The sequence below is a fragment of the Ursus americanus genome, chromosome 2 (assembly GCF_024610735.1).
Source record: "Ursus americanus isolate L20-20 chromosome 2, mUrsAme1.1.p, whole genome shotgun sequence".
NCBI lineage: Eukaryota > Metazoa > Chordata > Mammalia > Carnivora > Ursidae > Ursus > Ursus americanus.
The window spans coordinates 87,726,446-87,744,777 of record NC_142128.1 but is presented as its reverse complement, the minus strand read 5'-3'; the positions used below and the strand labels follow the sequence as shown (position 1 = coordinate 87,744,777).

The following is an 18,332-nucleotide window of genomic DNA, read 5'->3' as shown; positions in this document are numbered from 1 at the left end:
TCCTTATCTTGCCAGAATTCTACTTTATCTGATTGCTTATTCTCTAAGAAGCTACTGCTTTTTAATACCTCTTTTAAAAACTATGTAAGATAGTTGGATAAATCATTCAGCAGTTCTCAATACAGCTTAAGGTCTTCATGTCAAACCATATATATCTTAACACCACAAAATATTACATATTATTCACTTATTCTTTCTTTCCGTAAGTACTTACTGAGATCCTACTATGAAATACCAGAAACAAAGCACATAAAACTTCACTGGCCAACAATGAGGACAGTAACAGTAGAGAGAATTTTTTAAAAATCTCCATTCATACTTGATTGCTGTGATTATCTACCCTCCCCCAACCTTTCACCTCTGAACCATACCTGTCAAGTTGGGTACAGCAGTGTCTGAGACCTCACCACTACACAGGCAGCAAAGCGACGACGCGTCCTGATCTCTGCCATAACTATTGGGTGGAAGCAGGACTGTTCCAAGAACCATTCCTCTGCCCAGAAGCACAAAAGTTAAACTGTTCTATGTAGAGGAAGTCTTAGAATTCCACTCCCTGACAAGCAATACCACATGCATGTGGCGTTTACTCATGTACTCGGTGGCCACAGGGAACCAATAGGAGGATAAGCATTTACAAGTCCCAAAGTGGGTGGAGAGTATCCTAAAGGAAAATGTCTAGTAATCAGCAAGGCTGAGTCAGAACAGGGTTATTCAGAAGAACCTCTGGGAATGTTCTGAAAAAATAAGTAAAATAAAAACCAACACACATAAGAGTAACAAATAATAAAATATGTAGGGATCAGTACATATAGATGGGATTTTGTTCCTAAATGGATGATGACAGAAGCCTGTAGAGAAAAGTTTCCTTGGAGAAAACCTGTTTACAATAAAACACCAAATACACTTTTAAAAGAGGAAACGCCCAAAGGAGACTCATCTTTTGCATCACTTAAATTAGCTCAAGTAACCACAAATCCAAAGTCAAAGAAACAGTTACAATCTGATTCATGAGCACAGAAGCCAGGAAATAACTGCCTTCACTAACGTTTTGGCTCTACAGCTTAATACAGTTAAAAATACGGCATGGAAAAAAAAGTAAGGCATGACTGCGACAACATGGATAGACCTAGAGGGTATTATGCTAAGTGAAATAAGTCAGACTGAGAAAGACAAGTACCATATGATTTCACTTAAATGTAGAATCTAAAAAAAAAAAAACAAAACAAATGAATAAACAAACTAAAAGCAGAAACAGACCCATAAATACAGAGTACTGATGGTTGTCAGAGGAAAGAAGGGTCGGGGAGATGGGCAAAATGGGTGAAGGGGAGCAGGTGACACAGGGTTGCAGTTATGGAATAAATAAGTCACAGGGATGAAAGGTATAGTGTAGGGAATACAGTCAATGGCATTGTGATAGCACTGTGTGGTGACAGACGTAGCTACACTCGTGGGGAGCACAGCATAGCATATAAACTTGTTCAGTCACTGTGTATACACCTGAAACTAATGCAACACTGTGTGTCAATTATACTTCAATTTAAAAAATAAAAATTTTAGGGGCGCCTGGCTGGCTCAGCTGGAGGAGCACGTGACTTTTTTTTTTTTTTAAGATTTATTTATCCATTGGAGAGTGAGAGAGAGAGAGAGCGTGCGAGCATGAGCAGGAGGGGCAGAGGGAGAGGAAATCTCAAGCAGACTCCACGCCAAGCGCAGAGGTGGACACAGGGCTTTATCTCACGACCCTGAGTGACATCAAGGCCCCCAGAACACGACCTGAGCTGAAACCAAGAGTCTGACGCTTAACCGACTGCGCCATCCAGGTGCCCCAAAAGAGCGTGCAATTCTTGCTTTCAGGTGGTGAGTCTGAGCCCATGTTGGGCGTACAGATTACTTAAATAAATTTTTAAAAAGAAAAGCATGGCATGACAGCATTGAAAACTTCAGTATGTTAAAACTTTTAAAAGCAAATCTTTATTAATATACAGGAACAAAGTTAAATAAATTGTAAAAATCTGAAGATGAGAGTACCTTGTTGAGAATTAAACTAGTAAAATATGTAAGTAAGACACTAAATTATTTAGTGGTATTATCTACAAAAATAACACAAGAATGTTTCTAACAGGGAACCTGGGAGGCTTAGTGGGTTAAGCATCTACCTTCGGCTCAGGTCATGATCTCAGGGTCCTGGGACTGAATCCCACATCAGGCTCCCTGCTCAGTGGGGAGTCTGCTTCTGCTTCTCCCTCCACCTCTTGTCCCTGCTTCTGGTTACTCTCTCTCAAATAAATAAATAAAATCTTTAAAAAAAAATGTTTCTAACTGTACAGTTAAGAACACTCATTGATCAATATTTAATAAGCACCTACTATGTACTAGCCACTGTGCCAGGTTTCAGGTCGATAAAGGAAACAGGATAAAAATTATAATATACCAGGACTGAAACAGCCTTCCCTAAAGTTGAAACAAAATTATAATGTAACCTTAGAGAAAGAATGTCTCTGATGTAGGTAATTATTAATAGCTTAAAAAAACAAAGCTTATACTTTCAATGAAATTAACCTTTTATAAAGCCAGTATTGTTAACATCATGGGAAAAACAAGAGTTAAATGACTAATGGTTACCTCAATTAACAACTCAGTGTTTCAAACACCAGGCTGAATTTCTCTTTCCCTAGACAATCTTTAAAATATAACAGAAAGGAGCTCCATAATTCATATTCTGTACATACCTATATTCCATATCATATAATTTACTATTTAGTCAGTAAATGTGCTCTTCAAATTACCAATAATTAAGTTACAACTCAGAAAACAAGAAAAATTAAGACACTACAAAAGTATAATATAAAGAAAATACTTTTGTGATTCTATGCTGCTTTTAACTATCTAAACCATCTAATAGCTTTTAAACATTTTAAAGAATAAAATGAAAAAGAATGCATGCAAAACTAATCCACCAAAAAATAATATATGAAACCTAAGATTAAACTCAATAAAACTACTAGAAAGACATGTTCTTATTTTTAAAATTCTGTTTTCAGTTTATAAAAGCGATACATGCTCATTATAAAAAATATGGAACTAAATATAAGTAAAAAGACAACAGCACATCACCCACTTCTACAGCCCCATTTGTTATATTATTAAAATAACATTGTTACCTTTGCATTTGGCCCTTTTTATCTGCATAATGTTTCATTCATTCAGCCAATATTTCTTGAGTGGCTACTGTGTGCAAGGCACTTCACTAGGCAAGAAATATCAGGTGCTTGGCGAGAAATAAAGTCCATAAGAGATTAGGATAACAGGTTGGGAAGGGGAGGAATTTCACTACTTTAAAGAAGGTGAGGGGCTGGGTGGCTGAGTCTGCCTTTGGCTCAGGTCAGGATCCCAGGGTCCTGGGATCGAGCCCCATGTCAGGCTCCTCAGAGGGAGTCTGCTTCTCCCTCTCCCTCTGCTCCTCTTCCCTTGCCCCTCCCCTGTTCATTCTCTCTCTCAAATAATAAAATATGAAGAAGGAGGAGGAGGGGAATGGGGGAAGAGAGGGGGAGGAAGGGGGAGGAAAAGGGGAGGAAAGGAGCGGGGGAACACTTAAGCAAATACCAAAAGCAAAAGAGGAATCTAAGCAGGGATAACGTAGCAAGTGCAAAAACCTGAAAGCAGGAAAGAACTTACTTGCTATGCAGAGGAAATGAAAAGTGTGGCTGTAATTTAGAAAGTCAGAAGAGGAGCATGAAAAGAAGTTAGTAAGAGAGACCATCCGGACCGCCAGACCAAGCCCATAAAGATTTAGGATTCTTTTCCAAGTACAATGGAAACCCATGAACAGTTTCAAGGAGGAAAGTCGTATGTTCCAACTCCCATTTTGTAAAAGACCACTCTGGCTACTGAAAAAAAAAATGGATTAGATAAGAAACAAAATTAGAAACAGGTAAATATGCAGCACTTCAGGAACGAGCTCAGGTTGGCTTGGAAAAGAATGGTGTCATGAAGACAAAAGTAGAAGAACTTAAAAATCTGGTTCACAGATGGAACTGACAGGGCTTGCAGATTACTTGGATATAAAATAAGAAGAGACAGGGTAAAAATAAAGAATGGCTGCCAAGTTGCAGGCTTGAGTAAATGGGCAGACGGCCATGTAATTCACTCAAAAGCAACAGCAATATAAATCAAAAGTTCCACTGTAGACAAGTAAATCTGAAGGAGATAATTAAACACCTTGATATATAAATCTGTAGCTCAGAGAAGATCCTGGGCTGCAGACATGAGCGTATAGAGAGTATCTAAAAATATGAATCTGGATGAAATCACTTAGACAAGAATTAGATGAAAGTGCAGGATCATGCTTATCGGGGAATAATGACTGGATTCTGCAGATTTCTCATCTGAAACCATGGAGGCTAGAAAGAAGTGAAAAAACATTAAGTGCTTAGAGAAAAAACTGTCAACCCAAAATTCTATGTCCACAGAAAATATCCTTCAGAAATGAAGATGAAATAAAAACATCCTCAGTTAAGGGAAGAACTTGTTGCCAGTAGACCTGCTCTAAAAGAATTCAATTCAGACATAATGGAAATTATACCAGTAGGAAATTTTGGAACATAATAAATGGAATAAAAGAGAAATAATATGGTAAACAGAATAGACTACTGAGTTCTTAATATGTGATGGTTGGAAGCATACAGTGTAATGCCATCTGTAGGGACTTTTCAATGCATGTAGATATAATATATGACAACTATATAATATAGGGAAAAGAAAATTCTGTATGATGGCAAGGTTCCCATATTTCACTTGAGGTGGCAAAATTCTGAATCTAAGTAGTGTGAAAAGTTCAATATGTATATTGAAATCCCTACAGCAACCACAGGAAAACCTATACAGAGATACAGCCAGAAATAACAGATAAGTGAATATGGAATAATAAAAAGACATGTTTAATAATCCAAAAGAAAGCAGGAAAGGAGAAAGAGAAGAAATAACAGAAAAAAATAAAATGGTAGACCTAAATCCAAACATATCAATGATTAACATTAAATGAAAATGTTCTACATATAATTATAAGCTAGTTTGTCATATAGATATGTATGATCCAACCACAGGCTATCTAAAAGAAACTCACTTCAAATATGACCATAGAAGTAGGTTAAAAATAAAAGGATGAAAACATATGTCCACAGAAAAACCTGTATATGAACCTTCACAGAATTATTAATAATAGCCAAAAGTGGAAATAACTGAAATGTCCCATCCATTAATGAATGGATAAACAAAATGGCTCAGCAATAAAAAGGAAGTACTAATACATGCTATAACACAGATGAACCTTGAAAACATGCCAAGTGAAAGAAGCCAGTCAAAATGAACACACGTTGGTGTGATTCCATTTAGATGAAAGGTCTAGAACTGGTAAATCCATAGAGACAGAAAGTAGATTAGTGGTAGCCTTGGCTCAGGATGTGGGGAGGAACATGGAATGACTGCTAACAGCTATGGGGTTTCTTTTTGGGGTGATGAAAATATTTTAAGAGTAGATTGTACTGATGGTTGAAGAACTTTGAATATACTCAAACCACTGAATCATACACTTTAAATGGGTGAATTTTATATGTGGATTTATATTTCCATAAAGCATTAAAAACATTATGCTATGTGAAAAAGGCCAGACTTAAAATCTACATATTTCATGATTCCATTCATATGAAATACCCAAAAGAGCATGTATATAGAGACAGAAAGCAAATTAGTGGTTACCTGGGACTGGGGTAGGAATGCCAACTGGCTATAAAATGGTACAAGGAACCTGTTGGGTGATGGAAATGCTCTAAAACTGGATTGTGGTGAGGGTTACACAACCATGTACATTTTTAAAAATCGCTGAATTATATATCTTTTAAAACTTAAGTTTTATGAAATAAAAATCATAGCTCCATAAAGCTATTTTTTCTTAAAGCACAAAAGGTAAAAAACAAAAAGCAAAATCAGACTTTTGTTCTCTGAAAGATATTAAGAGAATCAAATGATAAGCCACAGACAGGAGAAAATACCTGCAAGTTATGTATCTGACAAAGGATATATATCCAGAATATATCAAGAACTCGCAAACTCAACAGTATGAAAACAAACCACTCAAAAAATGGATAAAAATTCTCTCCAACAAATACAGGAATGACAAGATGCTCAACATCAGCAACCATCAGAGAAATGCAAATTAAAACCACAACGAGATACCACTACACATGTATTAGAGTGACTAACTTGAAAATACTAAGAACACCACCAAGTGGTAACTACAGATGCAAGCCAATTGGAACTCTTGTAAATTGCTGGGTGGAATGCCAAATGGTACAGCCAGCCACTCTAGAAAGCAATCTGGCCATTTCTTGTAACACATCACTTATATGATGCAGCAATACAACTCCTAAGTATCTGTCCTGGAGAAAAGAAAACTTGCATTCAAACAAAAACCTGTATGCAAACGCTTATGGCAGCTCTATTCCAAACCACCCCAAACTGGAAATAATCTAAATGTCCTTTAATGGATGGATGAACAAACTGTAGTACGTCTATACAATGGAATAGCACTCAGCAGTAAAAAAGGAATGAACTACTGATACACACAACACCCTGAATGATCTCAAAGGCATTATGCCAAGCTTCCCAAAGCAGATGATACCAAAAGCATACATTCTCCAAAAGACAAAACCACTGTGGCTGCCAGGGGTCAGGAGCAGGGAAATTGTAACTACAAAGTGAGCACAATGGACATCTGGGGAAAATGATATGACTATTCTGTATCCTGAGAGTGGTGGTGGTTACGCTATCTATGCATGGGCTAAAATTCACAGAACTTTACATGCCCCCAAAGAGCTGATTTTACCACATGCTAGTTTAAAAAAATTTTTTTTTTTTAATTGAAGTTCAGGATCCAGTACTAAGCCCTAAAGAACACCCACATTTAGAGAGCAAACCGAAAGAGGAAAGTCAGCAAAGATGACTAAGAACAGTCAGCAAGGAAGAGAAAACACCAAAGGCTGAGAAGGGGGACTGTATGCAGAAGGAGGGAGGGATCGACAGTGTTAACTATTGATGACATGTCAATAAACGAGTACATAAGAGCAGTCATTGCTTTTATAAGCTATACATAAAAAATTTCCCCAAATTCTTTTTTTTTAAAGATATTATTTATTTATTTGACAGAGAGAGAAAGAGCACAAGTAGGCAGAGCACCAGGCAGAGGGAGACAGAGAAGACAACTGCACGCTGAGCAGAGAGCCCGATGCAGGGCTCGATCCCAGGACCCTGAGATTATGACCTAAGCCAAAGGCAGACACTTAACCGACTGAGACACCCAGGCACCCCAATTTCCCCATATTCTTATACATCTTCAAAAGTCCTCCTTTTAATGGTTATATAGATTTCATTGTGCAGAGGTACCACCATTTCCAGTAACACTTACACGTACCAAGTTACAAGTCACCTAATAATACCTATATGCACTTCGTCCCCAATTTTTCTCTGATTAACATGACCTTATTAGAACAAATTTTCAAGTCAAAGGACATTTTCAACACTTATGATACATATTTCCAAACCACTTTCCAAAAAGTTTTACCACTTTATACTCACAATGAGGTATAAATGTTCATTTCACCAAGGTATTTATATACTCTTTTTTTTCATTTTAAAGGCAAACAACAGTAACTTGTTTAAATTCACAATTCACTTCCCATTTCTTTTGCTAACTACATAGCAATTTATTCCTCATGACATAAAACATTTTCTCGTTTCTTTTGCTGTTTATGTTTCCTATTTTGCAAGCTGTCAGAGACACAGGCAGTAAATCAAAATTAACAAACGGGAAATATACAAAATATATCTTCTAGTGGCACTCTTACCTCTAGAGATGACAAAGAAAAAAATCTGATTCTTCCCTATGTAGGCCCTCAATTTCAAACACCTCACAACTGGAGCCGTCATTTTTATAACAGCATGTATTCTTAGAGTGGAGAGCCACACCAGATGAACTGTCCGCCAACGGACCGCCTATCTCTTTTTCCTATCAGCATCTAATAGACAGCATTACAGACTCCAATGCACAGAAAGGTACTTCTAAGACACGGTCTTACAATTAATATTTTGGGATGGAATGCAGATGTTAAAACATGTTCAATTCCATTATTATTGAGATGAAGAAACAAAGCTAGTTTCAGAACCAGATGATCTCTAGGGTGGCAGCTGCCACAGTCTTGCCTGCTATTAACCCTCGCCCCTCAGCCTCCCAACAAAGCAGCTGACTAGAATTCTAAGAAAGCAGAGCACCAATTCCATGTCATGCTACTTCACTCTTAGTTTTCACCTCCTTTCCTTTTGCGAACTCAAGGCTTTAAGAACAAAAACTGGCCTCTCATTACAAAAGCCAATCCAATCCAAGAGCTCAGGCCGTGTATTAAGTAGCCCTGGGCTCTGCCATTCAAAAGGTGAGGTGTCAACTTGGTCAAGTTATTTACAATATGTGAGCATACAACTTTCATTCCTAAAACAGGAAGAAAATGGTAAGTACTTTTATGGAGTCCTTAAATGAGATTAAACACATGTAACGTGCTTAGGGGAAAACCTGACACCATAACTTAAAACTTTAGTTCTTTCCATAGTCTAAAAGGGGTGCCTTCCTACCTGGAAAATACATGTATTAAAAGATAAGAATAGGGGCGCCTGGGTGGCACAGCGGTTGAGCGTCTGCCTTCGGCTCAGGGCGTGATCCCAGCGTTATGGGATCGAGCCCCACATCAGGCTTCTCCACTGGGAGCCTGCTTCTTCCTCTCCCACTCCCCCTGCTTGTGTTCCCTCTCTCACTGGCTGTCTCTCTCTCTCTCTCAACTGAATAAATAAAATCTTTAAAAAAAAAAAAAGATAAGAATAAATTTGCTGGGCTCCAGTTGGACGATCTGTATAGCTAACAAGAAGTCAAAGATACAGAAATAAAAGTAAGCAATTCTAAACTTTTGCAAAAGTAACCCTCTTAAGGTCAGTTCGTAATAGTAGTTATAGCTGATCTCCCTAGCTCTCATATACTCTCAATTTGAGTATATCACAAAAAGTCACAAAAATCAAAACACTATTTTAATCAGGACCATGCTCACACTCCTCCTTTGTCTATTCAAATTTTGTATTATCTTTCAAAGTGTAGCTCAGGGTCCTAGATTCTCCCTGAAACCGTCCTCTCGGACCATCTCTGATTAAGTAATCTCTGCCTTTGCCTAGAACAGCAACTGTCATACTATGCTGGGACATCTTCTATAGTGTATTTACTATAATTTATTACTTCCTTTTTTGCATGTCTTTTTTCCTCCAATAACTTTAAGTTTCTACAGGTATAGAACCATTATGTTTCTCTATCCAATGAAACCCAGCAAAGTGCTTCATTAATAAATAATGATTGGTAAAAAAGATTAACTCACTTAAAAAAAATTCAGTGTGAGACTTCTTGTTACAAAAACAAAACTTATTAATAGCATCTTTTCTCTTTCTCTACACTAGCATTTCTCAAACTTTTTTTTTTCATTACTACTACTCTAAGGACTAAAATTACATTTAACTTAAATTAACTAAATAATTTAACTTAATTCAATTTCTTCCTAACAAGAGAAAGTAAAAACTAAAAGGGTAAGATTTTGTAGGGTAGCACTGGGTTTTGGAGGGTCACCAACCACTGTAAATACCTAAGTTATATCACCCCTGTTGAGAATGCATACTCTATACTTAACCAAATCCTCCAAACACTTGAAGGTCCAAACAGGACTCATTTGTTCCTGTTAGAGTAGGAGCTTTCTCTAATTACAAAATCAAAGATGTCAACATACTTTGGACTCAGAGTTTTCTGTTACAGAGAAAGGAAGAACACATTTTCCTAAGCAGGGGGTAAGAACATAAACATATAAACACACACACTATAAACAAAGGCAGAGAAGAAAAAGCATTGAGTTATTTTAAGTTTTACAAGACCAGATCAAGACATGTGGGAATCTGGGTAGGCTAATAATTAATACATCTTCAAAACAACACTCCTTAAATACGTGTTCAACATTTACTCAGCAAGAAGCCTTAAGTTTGTGCTAAGGGAGAAGGGAAAACAGAAACAAAGAAGTGGTCCTGAATAATTCACCTCTGGTCCTAAACTCAAGAGTCCTGACTCAGCAAAAGACCCTGCGGCTAACCAGAATTACCCACCTCAGCAGGCACTTTCCCATGCCCTTTGGTCCCAGGCTCTAGCCCAAACAGCTTATGAAAATATCCCCCAACACCACAGATAATACTCTTTATGAGAGGATTTTAGAAAACAATTTCTTCTCGCTGTTACACTTCCAGTGAACCTTTAGAAATCCACACTCTGGAGAGGAGCCCAGCTGGCCCATTCCTTAATCCAGCTCAGTGATTTTGCTGCATGAGAAACTTGGCCTGATGAAAACAGAAGAAAAGCCTGGAAATGTATATGTGTCTTAGTCAAGTAATGTGAGATATTTGTGGGCCAAATGACAGACAACCTTGACATCCAGACAAAAGAATTCAGACTATATTGGGATATAATAGGTAATCACTGTAGATTTGTGAGAAGTAGTAACACGCTAATGCTGTTATTTAAAGAAGACTACTCTAGGACACCTGGGTGGTTCAGTCAGTTAAGGTTCTGGTTCTTGATCTCAGGGTCCTGAGTTCAAGCCCTGCATTGGACTCCATTCTGGGCATGGAGCCTACTTTAGGGGGGGGGAGGAAAAATTGGGGTGCCAATTTTGGCACTGGGGTGCCAAAAGTGTCCAACTCTTGGTTTCAGCTCAGGCCATGATCTCATGGAATTGAACCTGGTGTCAGGCTCCACGCTCAGTGTGGAGTCTACTTGAAGATTCTCTCCCTCTGCCCCTCCCTGCACACGCATGCTCTCTCTCTCTCATAAATAAATAAATCTTTTTTTAAAAAAATAAAGAAATAATGGGGCCCATGGGTGGCTCAGTCATTGAGTGTCTGCCTTTGGCTCAGGGCATGATCCCAGCGTTATGGGATCGAGCCCCACATCAGGCTCCTCTGCTGGGAGCCTGCTTCTTCCTCTCCCACTCCCCCTGCTTGTGTTCCCTCTCTCACTGGCTGTCTCTCTCTCTCTCTCAAATAAATAAAAAACTTAATAAAATAAAATAAAATAAAATAAAATAAAATAAAATAAAATAAAATAAAATAAAGAAATAAGACTGGTCTATAATGCTCCTGATGGACCCCCAGTATTTACAGAGACTAATTAAAAGTTTGCTGCAGAAAACTAAGCAGGGATAATAAGGGCCTGTTCATGGAATAGACAATGACAGATTCAAGAAATCTTTTGAAGGGAGTTGATAATTATCTAGTAACAGAGGAGATAGGAAAGGAAACTAATAAATCTATCTGCGGTTTGGAGCAAAATGAATATAAAGTAACATCCAGATTTCAAAGCCAGAGTTATAAGACTATACTATAAATGAGGTCTATCCACTAAGGACATTACTTTAGGAGTTGTCAACATGGTTCAACATTTTATACAAAAGGCAAAGGAAAGCAATATTACATCAAGACATTTTTTTTTTCAACTAAAAAAGTGGCAATAATCACAAGGTTTTGTATTCAGTTGCCAAAATACTCTTTAATCGAAAATCATTTATTTCTGGATGGTACCAGATAACAAACTTCTATCCTCATTTCTCTTTCCTTCTTCCATGCATCCTCCCTGTGTGAAATCATTCATACCCATTACTATTAATCATAAACTCTAGTCTATTAGCTCCTATATTAGTTTCCTGCAGTTGCTACCAACAAATTGCCACAAATTATTTGACTTAAAACAGAAATGCATTCTCTCATAATTCTGAAGGCCAGAAGTCAGAAACCAGTATCACTGGGACAAAATGGCATTGACAAGGCCTCGGCCCCCTTTAGAAGCTCTAAGGGAGAATCCATTGCTTGCCTCTTCTAGTTTCCAGTTGCTACTAGCATCCCTTGGTTTGTGGCCACATCACTCGAATCTTCAAGATCAGCATCTTCAGATCTCTCTGCTCCAGCTTCCTATCATCTTCTCCTCTGCTATGTGAAGTCTCCCTGTCTCCCTTTTATAGGGATACCGATTGCATTTAGGTCTCACTTGGATAATGCAAGATAATCTCTCCTTCTATAAGGACATCTCCCCTCCCCACTTTTTTTTTTTTTTTTTTTTTTTTTTGCCATGTTACAGGTTCCAGGGATTAGGGCATGGGTATCTTTTGAGGGGGCACTTTGCAGCCTACCAGAGCTCCCAAATCCCACCAACCCCAAATCACTCTCCTGGCCAGTTGACTCCTATAGTCTATGGGTAAGTACACTTAGATATCCTAAAAGATATCTTAAACCCATTTTGTTCCTACTTCTGCTTTCATTTCTTTTTCAGCTTAGCATGTGTGTATGCATGTGTGTTCTTGTTGTTGTTAATGGCATACCCATTCACCCAGGTATAGAATCCAGAAACCATTCTAGAACCCTCTTTCTTCCTAATACCTTCTAACACTATTATCCTACAGATTCCAGCTCCTAAATCTCTCTCAAATCTGTGTACTCTACCCCCTTACCACTGTCCTCATTTATGCCTTCTTTATTTCCTTGCCGGAGCTGCTACAACATTCGTCCACCTGATCTTCCTGACCTCAGCTTCACTCTGCTCCAATCTAATATCCACATTGTCTCTAAACTGGTGTTTTGAAAGGGCAAGACCACCTACAGTTATGTTCCTACTTAAAACCTTAAGGGTTTGGGGGGCTTTTGGGGGGGGGCCAGTCAGTTGAGCGTCTGACCCTTGGTTTCAGCTCAGGGGGTGATCTCAGAGTTCTAGGATCAAGCCCCATGTCAGGCTCCACGGCAGAGTCTGCTCAGGATTCTCACTCTCCCTCTGCCCCTCTTCACCCGGGCTTGTGCAGGTGCACTCTCTCTCCAGTAACACCCTAAGGGTTTGGGCTCTCTACTGCACAGAGTTAAATTCCAAATTTCTCAGCATGGTATGAGAAAGATCCGCCATGATCTGGCACTTAGCCTCTCCAATCTCTCCTTACCAGTCTTTCTTATGTCTTATGTTCATCCATGTACAACTCTACCGACAGTTCTCGGAACATGTCAATTTGTTCAATCTGTCATTGCTAATTCTCTCTGCCTACAATCTTCCTTTCCAGTTACCTAGTAAACTCATTTAACACAATTCACATTTCTTCTGTTCAATGTTCTCAAAAGTGTTTTCCCTCTCCCCTAAAGTTTTTAAATCTACACTGCATCACAATCACACAGATTTTTGTTATTAGTAATTATTTGTGGGGAGGAAATATTGCACAATACAGAAAAATACAAAGTACTATTATTTACAATGTATGACTCCAGCCTCACCCCGTGTAAGGGCAGGGATTATGTCTTATCCATATCTATTTTCCTAGAACATGTACTCAATGAATATTTGTTGACATATCATTTTTTCTTAATTATAGAAACAATACTTGCCCGGTTTTTTTTGTTTTAGAAACTAAAAGACACAGTAATGAAGACAATTAAAAGCAGCCATGATCCCATCACCCAGGAATAATTACTGATAACAATGTTCATACATTTTAATCCAGTCTTTTCCTTATCTTGTTGCTGAAGATGTTCCTTAAGGCTAAAATTAAAACATAACCTACCAATTCCTGTAATTTAAGATTTGGAACTGAGCAACAGAAGGAATTTAGTCCATAGATTTGTTTGGGAAATGTGCAAATTTGATTTATTTCATTTAGATTTCTGTTCTAAATATTCAGATCCCTAAGATCCAAGCTCTGTAGAAGTGATATGGTTTTAAGGTATTTCAAAGCAAACTTCATCACTAGGTAATTAGTTTTTATAATTTATAAAATAAACAATTTTAATTTTCAAGTATGAACAAAATTTAACACACAACATGTGATCCATTCCTGAAGTAGTTTACTCATTTTGTGGCCAAAATACCAACGGCCCAAAAGTATAAACAGTCCTTACATGTTGTCAAAATCAAACTGCAAAGTTTTCAAAGTGTTTCAGAGATTTATTCTAATGAGCTTATAACTTTATTTTTAAATGGCATGCTTAATTATGTACTGGTCTTAATGAAAAAGAAGTTGAAGTCTCCCCTCTCCCTTCCCAGATCTTCATTTCCTCACAAAGTTGAATCAAAAGCCTGGCTTTCAACTCAAACCTCAAAGAGACAGAGGACTTGTAATTTATTATATTCAAGACACTGAGTAAGCCACAGTTTCCTCATCTCTCATGTTTTCCTCCTTCTTCTCATTAGAAGGTATAGTCTTTTCACGCAGCTAGAGGTAAGATCTACAACTTGATCCTACCTAATTGTATTTCTTCAATGGGGTCCAAAGCCAAATCTCTTGCTAACAGAAAGTGTTACCCTGCCTTGCTTAGTTCCACGTGCAGACGTCATTCTTGAAAGAGGATCTTGTACGAAGAGAGTGATACAATGTGGGACGTAGGAATTCTTGTGTTCTAAGAGCACCTCTTAGAACATCTCCCTAACAGCACCCACTTCTCACTATTTCTTACATTATCATTTGCCCTCTTTTTGAAGGTACAGTTGTCTTGAGATAATATTAGGATATATGCATTTGGGGAAGAGTCACCTAGCCACAGTCAGATCAGACTCTTTAAACAAACAGCTGTTTGCATTTAACAATATGATCACTAATTTTCCTCTGTATTGATCACTGTATCTTGCACATAGTAGGCCCTCAAGTATTTTTAAATTGTTCACAAATCTCTACTAGCATGAAGTTTTCATGCAAACTAAAAATGACTCAAAGCAATTCTAGTCCTCTACAGTAGGACTGTTAATGACAGCTACCATTTATGGACCACATACGTAGAAGGCACTTTAGACACTTTATTTGATGTATTATAATTTATAATCTCATTACCTACAGCTCTATCACCAACACACAAATGCTCAGATATGTTAGGTAACTTATTCAAATTCCAAGAGTTGGTGAAACCAGTATACAAAACCCTTGTTCTTGTCTAACTCCAAAGCCCATGTTCCTTTCACAATTTCAAGATGCCTCTCTCATTCAACAGAGTGATACCAAAACCAGAAAAAGTTCTTTTACCTCCTGGAGAAGATTTTCAGAACAGCCAGACTCCCCAAGTGAAATGACAGATTCCTCTGTCCATATGTAAGAATGACATTTACGAATCAAACCTGAGAGACTAATTAGAATGATAAACACGTGCTTACCAACTAGCCCATTCCATCACAGAACTGAAAATCTCTGCCATTTATTCCCACCAGAATAATCACAATTTTTTCCAGCATGATGCATGATGACTCAGGGAAGAGTTCTAAATATTTGTATAGGTCACGCCAGAATCCAGAATGCATGCAAAAATATAACCTCTACTTTAATTAACTGGACAACTTTCATCTCTTCTTTGAACAATCTTATTAAGACCAAAATGGAATAAATGGTGTCTTTTCTTTTGATTTGTCCTCGAAGAAAGGAAGAGTTGAACAAAAGCCTTCCCTTAATGTATGGCTCATCTCACAAACATCAGACACAAAAAGTAATGTATATGTGGGTATTCATTAGGAAATAATTCTTGAAGGGGCGCCTGGGTGGCTCAGTCGTTAAGCGTCTGCCTTCGGCTCAGGGAGTGATCCCGGTGTTCTGGGACCGAGCCCCGAATCAGGCTCCTTTGCTGAGAGCCTGCTTCTTCCTCTCCCACTCCCCCTGTGTTCCCTCTCTCGCTGGCTATCTCGCTCTCTGTCAAATAAATAAATAAAATCTTTAAAAAAAAAAAAAGGAAATAATTCTTATTGTTCTTAAGGTTCTCTAGCCTTATCTTTTAGGACACTTGTCACTGCCCTCAGATAACTTAGTAACATAACAATCCTTTTACATAATGCTCAAAAAAAAAAAAAATCAGGGGCGCCTGGGTGGCGCAGTCGTTAAGCATCTGCCTTCAGCTCAGGGCATGATCCCGGCGTTCTGGGATCGAGCCCCACATCAGGCTCCTCCGCTGGGAGCCTGCTTCTTCCTCTCCCACTCCCCGTGCTTGTGTTCCCTCTCTCGCTGGCTGTCTCTCTCTGTCAAATAAATAAAATCTTTAAAAAAAAAAAAATCCAAGAAGCTGGTTATTCCTGTTTCAGAGATTAGTTTTCTAATCTCTCTGAAGAGGATGTCTATGTGCATCTACTACACTCCCTATACTTGGATCCTGGATGCAAGCTATTTCCTGCTGAACTCAGATATTTCCCATTGCCTTAACTAAGAGAAACAAAGACCTTCTTCCTGACCCTTATTTCACCAGCTACTAGCTGTCCAAAGCAACAGAATCCTCCCTACAGCATGAGTGTTAGAGGTAAGAAGAAAAAAACCATAGTTCAAATTACAAAATTCGTTTGGTTTAGTGCTCATATTAATATATACTTTTTGTTCAAATCATCTATAAAAAACATGCTCAGGATTCAATCCCTATGATTTCATTGCAAAACTCTGTATTTATCTCCAGCTTAAAACAAGACTATCATGGATATTACAAAATTATTGAAAAATTTTAATGATATAACTTTGTTAATAAAGCTATTAAAGTTATTTTTATTTGGACATCTGTCAGCATCAAACTGTGAGTCCCTAGTATGCTAAGTACTATGTGACTACTATGTATTCACATGCCGGTATACTATGACTCACAGTAAAGTTGACTTTTATCACTGGCTTAATTTATGATGCAAGGTAAAAGCTCCAGGACAGCAGAAAAGTCTGTAACACTCCTACAACTACCAATAATGTCTTCCCAGACCATTAGTCCAAATATCAGGTGAGAGCCATAGAGATTTAAAAAAGAAAGAAAATGAATAGAAGTATCTAAAGATAAAAATACAGAATCCTTAAGAGCAGGAGCCAGCGAAGTTTCTTCACCAAAACAGCTGGGCCCAGGTCAAGAAAGGAAAGGCTTTGTGTATTTAAACTATCCCAAAGGTATGACTAATTTCAATTTTCCTTTTCAATTTTGCTAGATTTTCACTGATTCTATACTAATGACAGAAGGGCAAAATATTGTGCTCAGTAACAACATCTATAGGACAGACCAAGAAAGAATGTAAATCAGACATCAAAATTCTTTCCTAAATGGTGAGCAAGATTGTGAGGAAAAGGGATAAGGGATAGAAAATAATAACAGGCAGGGGGGAAAACTAATGTTATACTAATCCCACAGGAACAAAACTTGAAGTTTGGACCTTTTTTTTTTTTTTTTTAAGAATTTTATTTATTTATCTGAGAGAAAGAGAACATGCAAGCACAAGCAGGGGGAGCGGCAGGCAGAGGGAGAAGCAGGCTCCGCACTGAGCAGGGAGCCTGATGTGGGCTTGATCCCAGGACTCCAGGATCATGACCTGAGCCTAAGTCAGACGTTTAACCGACTGAGCTACCCAGGTGCTCAAAGTCTGGACTTTTGAGCACCATATCATCTGTAGAGAATAGAAGACAGAGATAGAAAATAAAAATCTAACAGTTGTAGCGTACTTGCTTATATAAGCCAGGAAATTTACCTATGTTATTACTAATTCTCACCTTAACACCATAGAAAGATACTATCCCATTTCTCAGATGAACAGCCATGTGCTATATAATGCAGGGAGACAATTTTGTGAAATCTTTTAAAGATTGATTGATTTGATTGATTTAGAAAATATGCGCACAAGTTGGGGGGGGAGGAAGAGAGAGAATCTCAAGCAGAGCTCAATCTCACCATCCTAAAATCATGACCTGAGCTAAAATCAAGTCGGACGCCTAACTGACTGAGCCACCCAAGCGCCCCTACAGAGAGACAATTTTGTAGTAAGATTTGAAATTGTGCAGTAAGATTTGAAATTCTACCTCTAGCATTTATGCGCCTTGAAACTATGGGTAATTAATAACTAAAAATAAAGCCATCCTATTATCAGCAAGGCACAATGGAATCATAATAGTCTTGCAAAAGCATATGTGCCTTATTAAATATCCTCCTATGCCAGGGATCACTTGCCCTAGGCTGCCAAAGCCAGAATGTTTTAAAGGTTCCATAATTGCCTGATTATTTTGCTTTCTGTACTTACGTAGTGAAATTGACCTCTATTCTAACCTACGGCTAGAAATGGGTGAGTAAAATAAGGCCTCTTCCATGATGGGGGCACACTCTACAGATAGTCTCTAACCTGGAATCCTTAGAACTTGATGTCCAAGATCAATTAATTTTCTAATTCACAGAGAGGGATATGCTAACCCCTTCCTTTTTCA

At 38.0% G+C, this 18,332-nt stretch overlaps 1 protein-coding gene across 8 annotated transcripts in view; it reads right to left on the bottom strand.

Moving 5' to 3' along the window:
* The window catches only part of ABL2 (ABL proto-oncogene 2, non-receptor tyrosine kinase), a 107,842-nt gene that overhangs the window by 31,925 nt on the left and 57,585 nt on the right, over positions 1–18,332 (bottom strand). For 2 of the 8 annotated variants that reach the window (XM_045811462.2, XM_087858574.1), the window contains exon 1: positions 372–1,553. The exons of 4 other annotated variants lie outside the window; for them this stretch is intronic. In XM_045811462.2, the coding sequence (XP_045667418.2) occupies positions 372–489 (118 nt within the window). In that variant the 5' untranslated portion in view covers positions 490–1,553. Of the gene's footprint in view, positions 1–371; positions 1,554–18,332 lie in introns of those variants that run through there. 2 more of the 8 variants (XM_045811465.2, XM_087858586.1) reach the window with 1 other exon arrangement.